Source organism: Rhipicephalus microplus, chromosome 7 (assembly GCF_043290135.1).
Source record: "Rhipicephalus microplus isolate Deutch F79 chromosome 7, USDA_Rmic, whole genome shotgun sequence".
Classification (NCBI taxonomy): domain Eukaryota; kingdom Metazoa; phylum Arthropoda; class Arachnida; order Ixodida; family Ixodidae; genus Rhipicephalus; species Rhipicephalus microplus.
In genome coordinates, this window is record NC_134706.1 from 54,370,106 (window position 1) to 54,391,998 (window position 21,893).

Genomic DNA, 21,893 nt, shown 5'->3' on the forward strand with positions numbered 1-21,893 from the left:
TGGGAAGAAAAGGCCGGGGTGCAATTTTTTTCTACACAACTAGACGTGTAGTTATTGGCTTTGGCTTCTTAATTACAACAAAATAGTTTTGGCCGAGTTCTTAGCTGTTATTTTAGCCTTACGTGAAATTTCTTTAACAATAACTTTCGTAGCTATAGCTATAGATTACCTGTTACCTGTCATTGTGTTCGGCACTGACTCCTTCAACTGATTCGGTATTCTAAAATTATTACAATTACTGGTTCCTCATCATCTTCAAAACTTGCGTTTAATTTGGGTGCCGGCATACACAGGAATTGAACTGAATGAGGTTGCGGACTCTCTGGCGAAAGCTTCGCTGGCAGGTCCAGTTCTCTCTCTCCTTCCAGTTACGGCGTCTGTTGCTGCGGCAAGGCTCAGAAAGTATGCATTATCTGTGCTTACTGCAAGTCTTGATTCATCACTCGACTTTTTGCACATACTGTTTCTTTGGAGCAGAAAATAATGTGTAGCAATGCGGGCTCAAGTTGTAATAACCAGAACGCATTGTAGAATTCTAAATCCTCATTTTTACATGCACAGAGCGGGTGTGACGACCTCCCCTTTTTGCTGCTAATCGAATGAACTCGAAACTACCGACCACGTCTTGTTGAGCTGCCGATGTTTTTGCTTACACAGAAAACAAAGTATCGAAATTATGGTGTGGTCTTCCGGCTACGTCGGCCGTTCTGTTTTCATTTGAACTCTCTTCGCTGGGACACTTGGACAGAAATTTTGTCAAAGCCGTCGAAAAATTTATATGCGACTAGAATATATTTGGTACGTGTATAAACTGCTAACAATTCTTTATTCAACCTTCCTGGTCAAAATATCTTCACTAACTGGGCGGCTACACAAAATTGTGACTTAAAATTACAATCACTCATAATAACGTCACATTAAAAAAGTTCATCTCTAAATTATTTTAGCTCTTGCTATATATATAAATAAAAAATCTAATATGTATGATCCGCCCGACTATTGGCCTATCCCCTTGAGTGGGTACATGCCAATATTTCAAGGAGCATCATCATCATTATCATGACCGCAAGAGAAGGTGTACAAGAACAATAACATCCAATTCAGTCGCTTGTACTACTGTACGGGTGGAGAGCCTCTATCTGGAATTAGGCAAGTGACACAGACACGGATGGAGCAGCCGTTGCAAAAGAACCATGCGCGCTACGCTGGACCTCTGCCACACGAAATACAGTGGGCGGCATCTCCCTACTGGCCAGCAGCTCCAGTGGACTTTTGGGCACAGTCCGCCACCGGACGAGGCTACCCCGACTTGTCCGCTAACGAGGTTAGCGCTGTTTAATATTAGCATAGCTTGCGATCTCGTTCCGCTGATTACGCAGTAGCGCTAAAAGTATAGCCGCTATTATTATTGAAATAATAAAGCGTGATTCGATATGTGAAATTGCACTTAATTAGGCAGCCGGGATTTGAATTTCGATCCAGTCGCGGTGGCGTTAGGCTATTGTGTTTGGCACACACGTGCACCATAACTGTTTTGGTGTCGTTCCATTCTGCCCAATAAAATTATTTTTTATACTATCACTTTGTTATATATTACAAAGCTGATGAAAACTGGTTCTCACTCGATATAAGGGTCACAAAGCCTGAATGGGTTAAATATTGCTGTGGGTGTGATGCGCTAGGCAAGGTGTGCGACGAGTCCTACTGATGGGGCAACGTGTACTACGCCATAACTACTTGCTCAGTTGGCCACATTGTGTGTACCATTTCCCGGATGCTTTTGTGCATTGCACTGCGGTGCATTCGCCAGAGGAGCCCCACGCATTGACCTGCGAAAGCGTTGTTTAACAATGTGTGTTGCCCTCACCCATGCTAATTATGAAACAAAGTCTAATATGCTACGAGCCATCATGTATCAAGCGGAAGCCTTAGATCTGAAGAAGAGGCTCTTAAGAACAGCCACAACTGCACCCAACAGGAAGCAGAACCCTCCACGCCCAACAGTGGCATCTCGGCAGCTGAGAGCAGCTGGATCAGCAACCTGGCCCGGATGCTCATTTTTTCGGTGCTGCTCATCGCGCTGCTGGTCACGTTGCTGCTGCTCGGACGAAGTAGCACCTGGCTGGCAGAACACGATGAGATCTCGGGTCATCCAGAGGAGCAACAGCATCTCTCGCCATTGGCGGCCGGGGTGGACAAGGGCCGAAGCAGTGGCGTCCGTTCCTGGATGGATGCCAACGTTTCTCGGCCTTCCACAGCCGGAACCAAGGACAATGGTCAAAGAAGATCAGACACTCAGTGAGTACTGCAAGCTTCCGGAAGGTCACGTTCCACCTAAGTCACGAAGTAAATATCGAGAAAGAAAATTTATATGGTCACGTAAACAGAACGGTTTCCTCTGAACCTTGATCCCTAAGTTGGTCTGGTTGGGGGACGTTCCATTGAAAGATATTTCACCCCAGTGCAGTCACAAAACGGACACGCGCGTATTTGCCTCTTGTTTTGTACGTTTCTTAACTGTGTTCCGCTGTGTGTTATGCCAAGAATGTTTTGCTATGTCTATGCCGAATTGGCAGCCAGATGACCGCAAATACGAGAGTGAATATTCGCAACAAGAAGAGGCATGGGCAAGTACTGGTATTATTTGGGATTGTTTGAGCTTAGTGAGCATACTGTCAAAAATTGTTGAATCTTTTTCATTAAAATTGTACACATGATGGTCTCTGACTGTAATACACAGATATATTTGTTCATGAGTTCTCTCCTCGACATGTTCGGCTGCATTACAGTTTTTGTAGTGACAATTGTTTGCGGGGTGTTTTTTAGGGGCGAAGCTCCTTATGGCGTGGCTTGTGCGTTCCTCGTAGTACGTAACCACCAGTGGCACATACCCGGAATAGCGGTCCTTACGATTTTGACCTCCAAGGTGGTTCCGGTGAGAGATTTCTTCTGTGCGTTGTTGAACAATAAAAGATAGTGCTCAATGCACATGTTAATGGCTCCTAAGGAAGAATGAGAGACAGGAGCATTCGGCCTTTAGGTAACGCGCACGCTGCGATCCCCATTAGCAGCTATTGGCATGTACATTGAGCACGATCTGACAAGAAAGGGTTGCTACGTTATACTCGCTGGGTGAAACCTCCTTGGTTTTAGAAAGGTTTAGCGAGCATTGGGCCGCATAGCCATGAATACAGTGAACTAGTATATACCATGAACTCGAGGTGGTTAAAGGTGGGAAGTAAACCCGAAGCGCAAGCCGTAAGAAAGTGTCCATGCGCCACCTCCCGTTTAGTCCTTGAAATGTCCGCTGGATGACGGTGCTTCTATATGGAAAATATAAGATGAAAAGATGCGAGATGATGGTACTTGGAGTGCTGAATAGATGGACAAACGGACACACAGACAGATGCATGGATGGACGCATGAACGGACGCGGGCGGGGATGCATGGACGAAGGCAGGGACGGATGCACGAACAGACGCACGCACGGACGGGTGGATGGACGCATGGACGGTTACACAGACGTACGCAGGAACGGACGGAAGCAAGAACGAATGGACGGACGAATGCTTCGCCCCACTCCCCATCATTCACTCCGTGGATATGCTGCCATTTTTTTACCTGAATCCCTAGTTCTGAAATGGAACTAAATGAACGGCGATGGAGATGAGTAACGAATGTTAAGAGCACCAATTAAAAAATAAACAGAAGAACTACTGCTAGCACACTCACAAATGTAGCTACCTCTACGTTTAGAAATAAAGGCTTCAATGAAAAAAAACAAATATAAATTGAATTCCCGACTGCAGGAGTTCTTGACTACATTATTTCCAATTTTATGAGTATATAAAAAAGATACAGGCTAAGTCGTTGCGGGTCACCGCATTGCTTTAAAGGACTCGACTAGTTGTTAACGTTTGTTCTTCTTGTATATAATACATTCTTGTTGGTCAGCGTCATTGGAACCAGCCCATCACAGGTACTCACAACACAACTTCTGTCATATATTATGGAATTGGGCAGTAACAGTGCAATAGGCAATAACAGCGCAATATGCAAAAATACTTTCAGAGCGCTTTCACAAACGCAAAACTGAAAAGATTCGAAAGAGCCAAATACCATACTGTACCAGGTGAAAATATAGAACAACGTTTAGTGGTGTATGAGTTAAAAAATCTGAGACCCAAATTTAATATGAATTGTGTTGCAACAGTTTAGAATAACTGTCGAATATTCAGTCGAGGGCTATAAGAATAGCTCTTAGTTTTCAGAACGTTTTCTTCGAAAAATATATTGGCATATATTAACGCAGTACATCTACTGTGTTAATTACTGCAGTAACGTTACTGCAGTAACCACATTCTAACCGCAAAACGCCATCATTATGCCAACAGTCGCAATCTCGTATAAAGAAGCAATGAGCCCTTTGGGAAATTTTGTCCCTTCATCATGAAACACGGGAGTCACAACGAAAATCATTATAGTACTTTTATATCGGCTGCTAAATAAAACAGTGTCATAAAATGACTCACTGTCGTGCCATACCCAACGTGTCATGTAAACAGGGTAACAAAACAGAGAAAATAGTAAAGATGTAAAATTGTAAAATAGCTAATAAAATGTAAAATCAAGAGCAGGTAACACTAGAATCAATTACTGCGGTATGTTACCCTAACACAGCCTAGAATTCATTGTTGTGCATCTGAATTTGTACCTAAATACCATTTTCGAAGCTAAATGTAACCATTGTCTCCATATTTTTATGCTAATAACCAAGCTCGCGATCATGTATGATAGCAGTCTGACACTCTTTCACTACATGTTTCTCGTAAGCAGAAAACTTTTATCTAGTCGTCAATTTTGTGTCGAGAGTATGGCGAAAGCATGGGCTGCCTACATCTTTCTAATTCAAATAATGTAAAAACAGACGTCTCACTATTCTAGCACGTCATTTCTGTGTGGTTTTCTTGTCTGTTCTAGCTGTTGAAAATGTTTCATATTTTGAGTATACATTGCAACGTTGTAAATATCCTATTTATTTATATAAACTTTAAGATATTTGCAAACAGCACTGAAAACGAGGAATATGGCAGTGCTTTAAACACCAGCCTTGTCTTTTATTGTCTGTTTTTTATGTTTACTGCTGACCACACTTGTCCGCAGTGACGTTCTTGTGTTTTTTTTGTTTTTGCATGGCTCAGTGAGAGGACCGCTAAGACATCGACACAGGAAATGGACACCACAGAAGAATTCACAAGCACATTAGTGGATATGCCTCAGAAGGTGATGCATTGGGTGAGCTGCAATTTCACTTAAAGTCGTGGATTTCCTCGGGACATTTATGTTTACTGTTTCAAGTGACGAAAGCAATTTCGCAGTGACGCACTTAACCGCTCAGCTCCTCTTTTACAAATAAGACAAAGTAATGAGTTTGAATAATAAAAAAATGACATCCCAACTAAAATTATTCCTTGATCCATTACCATAACCAACAATTCTGAATCAAAGCTTTCTAGCATATTTGTGGAAACTGAAAGACACCTGTATCTGCAGTCGTGAATATTGCTGGTTGATAACATGTGCGTTTGCGAGCACGCGACTACCTCCAAACGTAGGTGGGTTTGTAGTATTAGTTAATAGTAACGGCCTCAGACGGTAAGCCCCTTTTCTGATTCTCGGAGACGCCTGCTGTGTTAGTGCATGGGCTTTGCTGCTCTCCATCAATCTCAGTCTAGGGCAGTTCACTTGCTCGGAAGGCGAGAAGCCAACCACTTCACCTTCCACCATATCCATTACAATGCCCGTCATTGCGATGGATGACGGCTCATCATGACTGTGTGTATGAGTAACGGATCATGGGCAAATTTTCCACGGAGATGTGTGCAGTGCGCACGAAAAATTGAATGGCAGCAAATCCAAACAACTTCAGTACTCCTTAACGAACTAAGTTTTTGTGAATATGTATATTATGCCCACACTTCTGGTTTTAATGCAATGGTTCTTTAAAGACCCGTTTTGTAGTAGTGAGGTGGATACGGTATCGTTTTACAATAGCGAATGCTTTTCATTTGAAGTTAGTGCTACGTGAGGGTCTAAATCTACTGCATCTGTTCTGGTGCAGAATTCCTGAGATATCTACAGTTGGGTGGTGTGCGTAAATAAACAAGTTGAAAGACTTGCGTCGTAATATTTTTTCGCTGCATTTTTTTTCGGTCACATTCATCACTAGAAATATTTCATTGAGATATGCACCAAACTACCATCAGAAAACCTGGTGAGTGCAACATAAAACAGCAACCGTAATTCTTCATTTTCAGGCTAAAAACCCCCAAAAATGTGGGGTCTTGTCCTTCACTTTCTGTGGTGCTCCTAAGCAAGAATTTTACTTTGATGGTTTCGAAGAGGCCTGTCTCTCGATAGCTGAATCGAAGAGGGTCGCCCTATGTAACCGAGGAGCAAACAAGTTTGCTTCTCTGGCCAGCTGTGACGCAGCCTGTGGTTTAAATGCGAACACCGTTGAAGCAAAATGCAATGGAGATGTCCTTTTCACTGAATGCAAAAGGTAAGAAGGCCTCTCTAAGACATTTTCTTGAGGTGTACGTTGTACATTCTTCAATAGTACGTGTCAGGGAAATTATACCTTGAACGTTCAATATCAAAGTTTAAAGCTTACACGAATCGCTTTTTCTTTTTTGTTTCCGGGGTAGCCTGGAGGTCAACCCCGATAGTTTGAGTGAGTCAAACAAGTGTCTGTTGTAATGGACGAGAGACTATCCGATTGAAACGTGTAACTTTGGGACTGAGTAGCCTAACGCACATATTTTTATTTACAGTGCCTACAGTCCACTTCATTTTTTGAAGTAATTTTTGTTCCAGCACTTACGTTGGTGCTAATGTAAAGTTTAGCAGCCAAGTGTCTAGCAAAGTGCTAGATGCTTACAGGAGCTCCTACATCTAACAAAATGCTAGATGCTTACAGGAGCTCCTACACACACACAAAAAAACCTATGTCGTGTTTCCACGCATAAGTACTGTGTATAAAGACTACAGCAGGAGGTCATTCGTTTGAACGCATGCATTTTGTTGTACAGGCTGTGCATCACCATTATTTTGATCGCTTTGCTCCTTTCTTCGATGTAATTTTAGTTTTTTCTTTGTAACTTTTAATGAAGACTACATCCATAGGCTATGCATATTCACTACGCGGTCATCTTGTTGAACTCTTTGTAGCTACATTTGATTGCTCGCCTTGTCGTTATTCATAATACCTCTATGAGTAATTTCGAACAGGTTGTCTGCGAAAACACAAACGACCACATATCTCCTTTGGCGTACATGCAGGTCATCTTGGTGTTTTCGTATATTTCCTATTAGTTCAGTGGCTTCATCCACAAATAGCGTAGCGCTAATTCACGTTTGTCCCTGTAAGCTCGCTTGTGAATGTGCTCACTTTTTTTTTCTCGCAACCTTGTGAATTATTAAAGCATGTCAAACACAGCAGGCCACAAACAATTTTTACTTGAGATTACTCTGATTATGCTGAAGGCTTGGTACCAACTTTGCTTTTAAACATTCGTTCGCAGTCAGGACGTGAATGGTCCACTGTGGTTCTTTAACGGTGATCGGTGTGAACGGTGGAACTTCGTGGGCGGCCTTTGTCCGGGCATAAACGACAGCAGGGCAAGTTTGTTCGAGACGCCCGAAGAATGTGAACGCTCCTGCCAGGAGCCGGGAGCACGCAACGGCCGCTGTGGAGTGCCATCGCGGGTGGCCTGCACGCCAGATAGGCTGAAACAGCCTTACTTCGCCAATATGGGTGCATCCGGAATGGCCGAACGATGTTTGAAATCTTCAGTCCAGAGCCTCGCCGGTCATCTGTGCATCGCGGGGAAGAACCGCTTCGTCTCTTTGGAGGCTTGCAAAAAAACATGCGTCGGCAGCACCCGATCATGACGAAAGGCTGTCACCGTCGTCACCGACCCATCGGGCATTAAAAGCGACTGCGTTACTAGTAGATCGCTCTATTTTAATAATAAAATATTCTCGGGGAGGCCCAGTGGTTACTGAGCCCACTGCTACCCGAACTAACGAAAAATCTTGCCTGTCACTGAATTTGTCACCGCTGCTGCAGATTGTGCAAACTACGATTTATAAACACGTTTTTTTAGACAATGTACAATTCATTTCATTATAAATAGAAAGGAATTATTCCGGGCGTAACTTGGCAAATCTCCTTACGTCAATTAATAGCTTGCGCACTAGATGCTTTTCAGATAACGTGCGGGGAAATACACAAATAAAGTTAGAGCAAATGCAGTTTCTCTATATCTGTATCGTGTTTGACTATGTCGGGACTCGCCAGAGTGTGTATTGTTTGAGGATGCGGCTTCATCAAGTGGTACGTCCACGGGACTGCTTTCAGCTCTTATATAGTACAGTAGCGAGTCCTTTGAAATATTATCCACTTTTATATGCGAAGCATTTCTTAATGAACTTTGCCGACTTTGAGTCTATCTATCTATCTATCTATCTATCTATCTATCTATCTATCTATCTATCTATCTATCTATCTATCTATCTATCTATCTATCTATCTATCTATCTATCTATCTATCTATCTATCTATCTATCTATCTATCTATCTATCTATCTATCTATCTATCTATCTATCTATCTATCTATCTATCTATCTATCTATTTATCTAGCCGCCTACGACATTTAGCTTTCCTGGCCGCTTCGATAGTGGTATTGGTACCAAACTTTGTATGGCATAACATGAGTGTATGAAGGACATATTTGACTAGTCATGACACAAAAATCATGACAAGTATGTCATGAAAGTCATGATTTACATTTCATAGTTGTGCAGCTCTTGCGATGGCTTCGTTCACATGGCATGTTGCAAAACTGGTATGGTATGACATGATTGCATGGCGAACACAAGCGACAGACTCTAACATGAAAATCACGACATGCGTGTCATGTAACAACTTGACTACATGCCACGCTCATGATGTGAACGAGGCCGTTTCGCTAGCGTCCCATATACCAAATTTGGTATGACGGTACCCTAATGGATGACGAAGGTATGTGACTGGTGCAAAAATGTTGATCATTGGATGCCTGTCATGTAACAATATGACTGCATGCCACGCTCAAGATGCCCTGGTGGCCGTTTCGCTAGCTTCGCATATGCCAAACTTGGTATTACATGACATCAATGAATGACAAAGGTATGTGACTAATGGAATCATGATAATCATGAGATGCGTGTCATTTGAGAACATGACTACATACCTCAGTCAAGGCGCCCGTATATTTCGACGCCAGGCGCCGGTTTTGCCATATACTCGCAGGCGTGCACCGCGCTTTATTGCTTTGACGCATGCGCGTTTCTGCACGTCCGAAATCTCTCCGTCACGAAAAGGAGACGCAGTGTTGGCGGTGTAACGCATCGGCGCAAATTTCGCGCCGAGGCGTGACAGAGCACGCACATTAGAATGCAGCAGGAACACCTGTATAGCACGTTTCGTTCGTTCTAGCTAAGATGCTGGTGCCACGTGAACTGCCGCAAGCTGGAAGTGTGACGAGGGACAGGTTACCAGTGTTGATGTTCACCGTTGTAGTGCTTTTCGCGAGCTTGAAGCTCGCACACACGGTTGGCAACGGGATGATACAAATAGGCAGTTTTATTATTATATTTATTAAGGCGTAGCAAGAGTGGCTGCCCAGAGATTTTACCAACGTCATACAGCGTTTTTGGGCAGTGCCGTGTTGCTCTCAAAAAGACTTCACCAAATAAACGTTAGAAGATTGTAATTTTTACCTCCGAAAAAATTTATTCATTTTTGATCACTGAAATTTTACAATGTCAGCCCGGTATTCACTGGAAACATAGAGGTCAAGGATATGTGCACGTTGTATTCCTTCATCTGATAAGTTGAAGTGAAGTTTTTGAGATATAAGGTCAGCTATTATTTTGTCGTACTGCACCCTACCTTTAGAAACATTGTCGACAATATCGAAAATTTTCAATTTACCCCTACAAGACAGACCTTCCAGCTCATCAATTCGGAAAATAATAGCAGCTGTTACGCTTCTCACTCCTCGTGGAAGATCTAGACCATGGTGACCCGAGATATACAATCCTACAACATTGTCTCAATTGTCACTAGGTTACTAGAAAGACCGGTTACTTTCTTAAGTAACCTTTCTTAAGAGAGATTAGATTGGTTAGAACTTGGCTAAGTACGGCAAGAAGTTCTAAGAAGACAGGTAAGCATGCTGTTCTATAGGGCCACATCTTCAGCACTGATAAGCCCACAGTGCATTTTAGTTTCTTCAGAGCAAACCATTCAAGCAAGTTCGATCGCGTAACAAATGCACCTCAGAAGACGACTACAAATCTAAGCTTCATACCCCAACTACTAGCGTAAACTATTTCTCACCTTTTTTTTTACGTGTCCCCAAGAAGACAGAAGACAACCGAAGATGGCAGTGACTTCACGAGGTAGTAAACCTTTTCGGATGCAGAAGTGTAAGCACGATTGACATATCGAAACAACTACATTTCACTTCACCTTATGCAGGTCAGAAAGTCTAGAAGAAAGATTTCCGAAAACTGGCAACCCCTGGCCCACTGTACGAGAAAAGTATTCTAGAAGTATTTTTCCCGAGCGTGCTGGTGCGTAAGTTTGCTGAACATCTTATTTGAGGCACACAGCCCGGGACTGGATAGAAAAAAAAAACAGTTGAGCGCTAACTGTGGATTCTCCCCACCCCCTTTTTGATCTCTGGTCTTGCCTATAATCTTAACTTGAGAGAAATCTCGCACACATGAGCATGACTTGACAGGCGCCACAAGATGCTCACTATATCTTTTAGCTATGCTTTTGGAATCTCCCTCGGGCGATCATAAGTACACCACCCGGTTTGTCCTGTAATGATGACAACCTGATGTAGCATGCAAACACAATAGCAGAAACAGATGGTGTGCATCTTATGGCACATGTCAAGTAATGCTCATGTGTGCCAGGTTTCGCGCAAGTTAGGACATTAGGCAAAAGCAACAATCAAACAGAGAGGGAGCAATTACGAGCGTTTGACTTTAGAGAGAAGGTGTTAGCTATTGTCAGTGACACATAAATCGTGGCTTTTGTATCTGAATTAACCTTTTTTTAATACACAACTTTCTAGAGTACAGCATGTCACTTTTTCACGCATCTGCACATACTCGAAAGTTTTGGCCTGCAGCATTTGCCGTTACTAAACAGTTGGTAGTTGGTGCTCATCTGTCTGTCTTCCTTGCAAGTCTGAGGGTTACCAGCTTTGCACCCCAAATAACATGGCCAGTGAACGTACGCATCAACTTGCCAAAAAAATTTCTTCTAAATTACATTGCCTCTGAGAGACGAAAGCATTCCAACGCGTTGCGACCATTGGACGATCGCCCGCTCACCGTGCAGATGCTCTGAAGGCAGCCAAAGCTCTTCTGTGCTTTTTGAGGACTACGAACTTATGCGAATGCCTGATTTGATGTAATACCGCCGCTTTACGCACGTCAGCGCATTCACTGACAATTTTTTTCTCTCATTTCTCTTTTTTTTCCTATCCCAATCTTATTTTTATACTCCCGTTTCCTATTTTCCGAGCTCAGGGTAGCCCCGCCGCGGTGATCTAGTGGCTAAGGCACTCGGCTGCTGACCCGCAGGTCACGAGATTGAATCCCGGCTGCGGCGGCTGCATTTCTGATGGAGGCGGAAATGTTGTAGGCCCGTGTGTCCAGATTTTGGTGCACGTTAAAGAATCTCAGGTGGTCGAAATTTCCGGAGCCCTCAACTACGGCGTTTCTCATAATATTATGATGGTTTGGGGACGCAAACCTCACATATCAATCAATCAATCAATCATTCAATCAATCAATCAATCAATCAATCAATTGAGCTTAGTGTAGCCAACTTAGGCAGGTGACTGGACAGCCACCTTGTCCTCTGTCTTGTTAACGCTATAGCGTAAAAGAGCTCGTTTTGCAGGAGTTCTGGCGTCGGCGTCGACATCATTGGTTGTGAGTGAGGAAATATTATTTCTGCATGACCAGAAAATCCGGAAAGGTGCAGATAGAATAAATCCTGAAAATTGTGGGTCTGAGTGGGGATCTAACTAGGATCACATATGTGACAAGCGTGTGCTCTACGACAAAGCCACGCCTCTGCTAGTGATTGTAGTGAAGATTGCTTCCACTGCTTTGAAATGTCGTGAAAGTGATTTTCACGCTTGGAAAACACACACGTCCTGTGTTCCTTCTTTAGATCACATTATGAAATACTGAATTTGACTTCATAGTTAAAAGCCACTCACCCACTACAAAAGGCGCACACGTTACTACACCCTGAAGGCCAGTTCTAAAGTATTTCTCTCACCAAGTGTTTGAAGTACCCACTTGAAACAGAATATCGCTCTCGCGTTCTACTCCTATAGAGGCGAAGCTCCCGTTGCAAGTACACTGCGGCAGCATCTGCTGCAGTCTCGTTTCGGCTCGGCACGTTGTGTACTTGTCAAATGCATATTTTGGTCGCTGACAGAGACGTCGGATCGCTAGGTTTGGGTACATGCGAACCAGTAGTTGTCTCCAGGCAACGTGATGTTTCTTGTTTAGTTAGAGCTGGGTGGTGAACTCCTGCTATGTCTCCTCTGTCAAGACATTAGTACGTTTTAAAATAATGCTTAGTCTGCTTAAACTGAAGAGCAGTGTGTGCCTCTGAAGGAGGCCTTACAATCCCCGAACTTTCACTCCCGCAGAGTTCTCGAGGTGCGTCACATGTAGGGAATGCACGCAGGTGCACCAGTTCACCGTATACGGTTTGGAGTCACCACGTGGTCCTTAGTGCTGCCTGGGAGAGGAGTGTCCGTGGGGGGTAGGACTCCACACGTGGAAATTTCAGTCTGTGCGGCATATGGTCCAACTACAGGAGAGGTCCGGTTTCTGGCGTTGTCGCATTTGTTTGCCAGAGGATCGCCCATTATCACCCCGGTGTCTGTGGTATAGCTACTCCGAGTGCTATCATCGCATCTTCAGCCATCTCCGTTTCTTCCGTGCACATTATCATGCTCGTGATGTAAGTTGCTCCGTTATCCGTGATCGCGATCACATAACTTGAAGAGTAGATAGCAATAGCGTAATCAGGCCTGGAGCACATCGCCGTCTGATTGGCTAGCCTGATTCCATTTTCGGTGCATGCCTCAACCTTGCCCTGAGGAAACAAATGACTGTGCGCATCGGAATGGCCGTTACAGAGTAACATCTTACTGCAAGCAATGTTAATTGTGCACTACGCCATGATTATTATTTTTTTCTAAATAGGCGGACCGCCCAATACGCATCCGCATGGTAATACGCGTTCCGATGCAGCTGCTCATTTTGTCGAAATTTCTGCTTCTGGTGACGATTAAATATGTTGGAGTGTTTCATTACAAATAGACATTTAAGACTCCCACTAGTAGTTAATTTCAAATATTCTGACAACTTGCACGATTATACGCTCCTGCCACGTAATATTTGACGCACTAAAAAGTCTTTTCGACAGATATAGTGTTTTTTTATATTCCTTTTTTTTGAACCAGTTCCATCAAACGTCCTGGCTCTGAGAACAGCTCTTTGTAACACAGTGAGCCTGGCTTTGAGCCTCTCGATGGCCCGAATTTTGATATTATTCATGGTTTTCGATTTGTCATGGACGGACAAGACCATAATTTTTCACTCTCAATCTACGACGCCAATGCCCACACCAGCGCCGCTGCCAAAATTTCTCAATGCTGTAGTATTAACTCGCGACGGTGTTGTTAACTCTGCGCATCTACGTAAATCGTTTTTTTTACTCTTTCGGAATATCAACAAAAATTTCCTAAACGTTATGCTGCAAATTCGCGTGAACAATACAAGAAAAAAAAATGTGCCATTTATTTTTGGTCTACCCGTAGTACACTATTTTTTCAGAGCAGTACGCATGAAATAACCGTGTCGCTTGACATCGTGTGGCCAGCACTGGAATGAAAATACTGCAGCCGCGAAGCAAAATTTGTGATAATATTTGAACTTGCAACACCGTTTTTTTTGTTGAAACATTTCGTTTTTGAATCATCATGCACCAGTACACAAAAATAAAGCAAACAAAACAGTTGATTAAACTTGCAACTTCTCAAAGTGAACCTATTTTACTTCAAATCAACGTACTGGCAAGAACTATCTTTCGTAAATTGAAAAAAAAAATGTTTTAGGAAGGAAAAAAGTTAGGTGTGCCGCAGAAGAAATGAAAGCACACAACAAAGAATCACGCATTTTTGACACACCTCATGCGAAAGCTTTGAATCAAAACATATTCAAATATATTCTTGATCACACTCCTGCCAAATCGACATGAGCGCTGCAGTATGTGCAAATAAATAAATAAATAAATAAATAAATAAATAAATAAATAAATAAATAAATAAATAAATAAATACAAAACTTCGGGAACGAAACTTCTGTGCTTGAAGGGACATGCCACGTTCCGATAAACAAGGTAAGTGCCGCAACCAAAAGCAGACAGCCGGGCGGCGCTGTGGCCTGAAAAGAAATGTGAAAAGGTGCGCCATTTTATGCATGCAAAGATGGAAATAAAGCCGAGCGAACACTGCAGTCAGCTTTACAGTATAGCGAGTCAGTGACACACTCAGTGAAAATTCAATGCAATAACAAACTTATTGATTATGCGTCAGTTTCAGCGGAACTATACTGCGCAACATTTCTGAATGGTGCTTCATGCTCGAACATTTCTTATAGAAGTTACCTTCTGTTGATACGTAAAGACAACACGTCATGCTTGTCCACATCATCTGCGATGGTTTCACACGACGTCAAAATGTTGCACACTGTTCACCGTAAATGGGCTATAATGAGCACTCTTGACATATTTATTGTTTATTGGCATAGAAAAACTTCAATAAGGTTCCGCATAAAGAACGAACACAATCTACATTAATACCGCGAAAAGTGTCTTGTAAAAAGCGAAGAATCTTCTGACATACAATTCATTTCAACAAAATTTTATTTTGGAATACAGACAGATAAACCTTTCTCACTTCTCATCTCTTGAATATCAACTCGCCGGCCTGAAGAATGCTCCGTAAGAGCAAGCAACAGGAAGAATAAGTAAAATCTACCGCGCACTCGATCTTCTTATATTGTCTCGAATAGACTGGGTCACTTCGCTCGCTTCATGGTGTAGAATTTCTGAACTCTACACTGAAAAATTTGAGCTCAAAACTCGGAACTCTAACTCTTAACCCTAAACTCAACCTCGAAATTTAAGCCAATTCTTTATAAACGCTTCTTAGATCAATACTTTATGATTTGGACCGACACAGAGGAGGGCTTCAGTATATAAACTTTTACAATAAAGTTCATCCCCACATAACATTCACATATACGTAATCAACAAGTGAAATATATTTTCTTATTTTATTCACGTTCATGCACAAGTAAAAGACTAACTACTATGTTTGAAATGAAAAACTTACAGATATGAAGCAATACCTTCGCTAAAATAGTTGTAAACCTCACCATTGCAAAACGAGCAGCCACTACTCGCAGGCCCATCGATTCAGAATTCGCTTCCACCACGAAGACTTCAAGGTCAACGCAGAAAACATGCGCACGTACTTGCAAAGCAACACTAACCTACCTCCATAGTCAACAATTCCGTACGTAAAAAAGCAAACCTCGATCGCCTGCAGCTACTTTGCCAGCAGAAATAATTAAAAGACGAGAGACAGAAAAACTAAGAACGAACTTTTCAAAGCAACCTTCCTCCTCCCTGCCAACAGAAAGGAAAGTTTAAAGAGACAATTCATCACCTTAGAAGAGAGGGAACGGCTATTCGAAATCTTTCCTTCCCCTAAGTGAGGGGTATAGAGACGCCCCAAAATAATCAGGATTATCTTGTGCGTTTGTAAAGTGATAAGACGCCCATAAGTAGATGTCAGCCATGCGGCAAAGCTCACAGCATGGTGTACAAATACATACAGGCTGCACGTGGCTTAAACCACTCATCCCAATTTCAAGCACTCTATATCAAACCCTAAATGGGACAGATCAAACTTAGTCTTCCTTCTTGAGTGCGCAATGTGCAGGGTTCAATATATTGACCAGACTGACGCGGCCTTTGGCACCCTATTTGAGAACCATCGTTCACATGTTCAATCTCTACCGGATCGGCCTTTTGTCTCGGCATATAAGTTTCGAATACAAACCGTTTGACTCTGTCAAGGTTATGCTCTTAGGAAGCGGTGTCTCCAGTCTATAGAGCAAGGAGAGCGCGAATCAAATATGGTTCAAAAATCCAAGGTGATGAAGCCTCTACTAAACATTAATCTAGGCATACTTCGAACATCGAGCGCTTTGGAAGATGCAAGGTAAATTATTCTTAACCATTACTCTCTCTCTCTCTCTTTGTTATTTTTTCCCTCTAAGATATTGTCAGGTTCACGTTGTCGGATAGCTAATCTACCAATGAAATGCACGAACTCTATCTGGAGCAAACCCATTAGTCAGACTGGAAGGCGATATCGCGTCGCTCTTCTTGCTTTAGTGGGCACGCTGGCAAACCTTACGCCTCGACGGGAGGCGCAATCGACGCCACCACCGTACGCTGGCGCGGCCTAAGTTGGCACCGTTTCAAGGGATGGGGCGCTTGCGACGACGGTCGAATCCAACGATTTCCGTGGAGTAGAAAAAGTTGCTCCGTGAAGTAGCTCTCGTGACGGAGCTGCTCCAGATCTGCCAATGGGCACATACAAGGAGCACTCTCAATCCGCCAATGGAAGAGACTTGCTCCGCATAGAGCAGAAGAAAGTATTACCGGAAGTGGTCCGAATCTGGTAATGATTCACACTATAAGAGAATTCACTCTTCTGCTGCAAAATTTTGAACGAAAGATATTCACCACTCTCCTATTTTCCAATCTCTCCTGTAGCCAATTTTAATCCATAAGTGGAAGGATGTAGCTCTGCGTTTTTCATGGAATGCACCTGTTCTGTACCTTCTTCGTGACTTGTACTAAGCTTTTAGACTGTTCACCTTTTTTTTTTAGCGCTCACCACTTGTTGTGAAGTTTTTTCTCACTCTCCTTCACGAGCGAATGAGGAGATGTGACATAAGCAAATGTAGACCACGTGTGTATATGTACACAATTTCTGTTTGTTGGCCCAGTCCTATTTTCCTTTGTTTTTGAAAACCCGCGATGGTGGTCGAGTGGATAAGGCACTCGGCTGCTCTCCCGCAGGCCGCCGGATTGAATCGCAGTGACGGCGGCTGCATTTTCGACGAAGGCGAGAATGCCTGGGGCCCATGTGCGTAGATTCGGGTGCACGTTAGAGAAAGAAGCCAGTGGGTGTTCGGACTTTCCGGAGTGCCTCTCGGCACCATTCATAATCATATGATGGTTTTAAATCATGAAACCCGTACAATTATTATATTATTATGGTAAGTTACTTCTAAATCAGGAGCAAAATTTGCAGAAATGTTAAGCAGACGCACGCGTGACACAGTTTGTTCGTAGTTATTCGCAACGCACATCCTGACGAATACCAGTGCACCGTTCGAAACCATCGGTAATGAAATTAAGACAACCACTCAGTTGTGTCTCACCTATTATATATATATATATATATATATATATATATATATATATATATATATATATATATATATATATATATATATATATATATATATATATATATATATAGTCACGGGGAATCTACTTGACTACTTGCAACGCTACGGCCACTCCGCCATCATGCCTGCATATATATATATATATATATATATATATATATATATAAATATATATATATATATATATATATATATATATATATATATATATATATTGGGGTGAAATTCAATGGATCCGGTGGAAAATGTGGTAGAAAAAGAGGTCGACAAACGTGCGAAAAAACACTAGTTTTACTAACGTTTCGGCAGGTGGGCCTGCCTTCGTCGGAGTGAATGGTTACACATGGCACACAGGGCACATATATAAGCCGCTTCTTTGCGTATCACACTGCTAAGTCATCATCAGTAGTTTAAGAAACAAGATTATATATCACCAAAGGTACGTGGCTATAGTGCATATACAGCTGAAAACGCGTATCATTATACTATAGTGAATTGGCACGTATTAGATACCCTACAACTTGTGTGGAATGAAACAGGTCTCCAAAATAACAGACTGCGCACGCAGTAGCTCACAGCTCACTTGGTCATACGTTCTGCGAGATAATCACAGCCTAAAAACATTCAGTAAGCCTATAAAAAAGAATATATATATATATATATATATATATATATATATATATATATATATATATATATATATATATATATATATATATATATATATATATTGAAATACAACGGTGCAGCTGACGCTTTATTGAAGCAACAGCAAAATGGCGCCGATCATGAAGAGGAACGTGCCGAAGACTGATGATGATAATTGATAGATGAGGAAGATGACGTACAATGAATTCTCACACTAATTTCCCCCGTCGACGGAAGCGGCCAGCCTGGCCGCGAATTACGCTGTGGAACGCATACAATAGGGCTTGAGACGCGAAACATGCACAATCTCTGTCCCGCGGCAGCGTTGGTCAGTGGGAACATGAACAGGTGTGACACGGTAGTTCACCGGTGAGGTCTGTTCGATAACTTTGTAAGGGCCAAGATAGCGTGACTCAAACTTTTCGCATAAGCCAGGCGTTCGCGCAGGAGTCCACAGAAGTACGTTGTCGCCAGGGCGGTAGAGAACGACGCGGTGAGTGGCATCGTAACGATGTTTGCGATCTTCTTGGCTAGCTTCGGTGTTTACGCGGGCAAGACGACGGCATCGAGCAACGCGGGACAGAAACTGGTCGCAAACGAATGGTGAAGAGTTGACGGGGCCAGAAAAGAATGAAACGTCGAGTGGTGATGTCGGTTGGCGTCCGTATACTAGGAAAAATGGAGAATAGCCTGTGGTTCGTTGAACTGACGTATTATATGCATACGTGACAAAGGGTAGTATGGCATCCCAATTGCGATGGTCCGGTCGGATATACATGGACAGCATGTCACACAGCGTGCGATGAAATCTTTCCGTTAAGCCATTGGTTTGCGGGTGATAGCTAGATGTTGTTTTATGAACTGTTTTTGATGCTTGAAGAACTTCACTGAGCGTGCTTGAAAGAAATGCCTTTCCCCGGTCGCTCAAAAGGACACGAGGGGCTCCATGACGTAGATAAATAGCATTCAAGAAGAAAGTTGCTACTTCCGAAGCACTTCCTGAAGTGATTGAGGCCGTCTCAGCGTACCGGGTCAAGTGATCAACCGCGGTGACTATCCACCTCTTGCCGTCTGATGTAGTTGGGAGGGGCCCGAAGAGGTCAATTCCGACGACAGAGAACGGCTCCGATGGACAAGGAAGTGGTTGTAGGGTACCGACTGGAGGAGTAGTGGGCCGCTTGCGGTGTTGGCAAAGTGCGCACGAGGCAATATATTTAGCTACTGTCGTGGAAAGACCTGGCCAGAAAAATCGACTGCGGATGCGCTCGTATGTTTTGTAGTAACCCAAGTGTCCTAACGTCGGGTCGTCGTGGGAAGCGCGCAGAACTTCAGTGCGTAGTGCGCGTGGTACGACGGGAACCCATCGGTGGCCTTCCGGGTGCAAAATGTATCGATATAGCACATCGTCCTCCAACTTGAATAGTCGGAGTTGTTTCCGGAGCCTGGCATTAGGGGAAGACGAAGCACCGGTAAGCCGACCAATGATGTCAGTGCAATAAGAATCGGCTCGCTGGTGAGTAGCAAGTGCTGACGGACGGGTGGATGAAGGTAGGGAAGAAATGGATGATATCGACGAGGCGTCCTCCGTATAGCCAATTTGACAAGGGGATGTGACGTGCACCGAAAACTGCGGCAAAGGGCATCGTGACAAAGCGTCGGCATCTTGATGTTGTCTTCCAGTCTTGTAGATGACGTCAAAGTCATAAGATTGTAATCGGAGAATCCAGCGGCCAAGTCGTCCCGACAAGTTTTTGATTGTGGACAACCAGCAAAGAGCATGGTGGTCTGTCACAACAGTAAAATGTCGACCATGTAGGTACGGACGAAATTTTTGGATGGACCAGACAACAGCCAAGCACTCTTGTTCGGTTATCGAGTACCTCTTCTCTGCAGTGGTCAGAGTGCGGCTTGCATACGCGACAACTTTCTCGCGAAAGGCATGGTCGCGCTGGAGCAGTACGGCGCCGATTCCTTGTCCACTCGCGTCAGTGTGTAATATCGTAGGTGCCTTGTCATCGAAATAACAAAGCACCGGTGCGGATGTCAGTGCCTGCTTGAGTTCTTGGAATGAGGCTTCGCATTGATCATTCCAATCGAAGGAACCGGTACTAGCAAGGAGCTTGTGGAGAGGAGCGGCAATAGTGGCAAAGTTGCGAATGAAGCGGCGAAAGTACGATGCGAGTCCAAGAAAACTGCGTAGTTCTTTGGAGCGAAAGGGTCGCGGAAAGTTGAGGACTGCGGAAATTTTGTCCGGATCGGGCTGGATGCCATCTTTAGTAACGAGATGTCCTAGTACTTTTATAGCTGTGTTGCCAAAATGGCACTTCCTTGTGTTTAGTTGAAGTCCAGCGTTGGAGAGACATGTAAGCACTTGATCTAGGCGTTGCAGATGATCATCAAAAGTGGAAGAAAACACTACGATATCATCGAGGTAGCATAGACAAGTTTTCCACTTGAGGCCACGAAGAACAGTGTCGATCATCCTTTCAAATGTGGCGGGAGCATTACATAGACCGAATGGCATTACGTTAAACTCGTAAAGACCGTCCGGCGTAGAAAAGGCGGTCTTTTCTTTGTCTGCTTCGTCCATTGGTATTTGCCAATACCCGGACCGAAGGTCAAGGGTGGAGAAGTATTGGGCGCCTTGCAATGAGTCAAGTGCATCATCTATACGGGGCATCGGATATACATCCTTTCGGGTAATCTTGTTGAGCGCGCGGTAATCAACACAAAATCGTACCGATCCATCCTTCTTTTGTACCAACACAACGGGTGATGACCAAGAACTGGTAGAGGGTCGTATGATGTTTCTGTTTAGCATATCGGTCACGTTCTCCTCGATGATTTTGCGCTCGGCTAAGGAGACTCGGTAGGGACGACGGCGTACAACAGTCTGACCTTCAGTGTCGATGCGATGATGCGCAACTGTGGTCTGTCCTAGTGCCGAAGCATTGGCGTCGAAGGAGGTCTGGTGTTTCCTGAGCAAATTCAGCAACGCCTCACGCTGAGAAGCAGAAAGGTCAGGATTTATCCCGGGAGCAAAGGAGGAGGACGTAACAGACTGGGCCTGTTGTGGCTGAGCTGTCAAGGCGTCAAGAGAGACCAAAGAAACCGGTTGGGTATCCACATAACATGACACTGCAGAACCTTGGGGTAGGAGGACGGGCTCTGGGGTAGGGTTCAGGCCAATGATTATCGCTGCACTGTCTTTGAACCGCACCAGGCTGGAGGGGACTACAACGCCGCGAGCTAGACAGCTGCTGGAAGGGGTGATGAGGACGTCACCATTGACAATATTCGGAGAAGTGATGGTGATGAGTTGCTCTTGACCCGGGAGTAGTATGGATTCGGAAGCTGTGAAGAAACGCAATGGTCTTTCGTCGACGCGTTCGCTGCAGTGATCGGTCTCGGTCATTTCGACTACACGTTGACGGCAAGAAATTATTGCAGATGCTGATGAGAGAAAATCCCAGCCTAAAATTAGTTCATGAGCACATGAAATTAAGACAGCGAAGGTGATGGGATGAAGAA

General features: G+C 43.6%; 1 protein-coding gene across 1 annotated transcript; it reads left to right on the forward strand.

Annotated features, from left to right (window-relative positions):
• The first annotated feature begins 1,168 nt into the window (after positions 1-1,168).
• On the forward strand, positions 1,169-6,130 carry LOC142767769 (uncharacterized). The gene is made up of 4 exons (XM_075870004.1): positions 1,169-1,324; positions 1,979-2,298; positions 5,202-5,295; positions 6,122-6,130. Exons 1-4 carry the CDS (start codon positions 1,169-1,171, stop codon positions 6,128-6,130), a joined length of 579 nt encoding a protein of 192 aa, XP_075726119.1.
• The last annotated feature ends 15,763 nt before the right edge of the window (positions 6,131-21,893 follow it).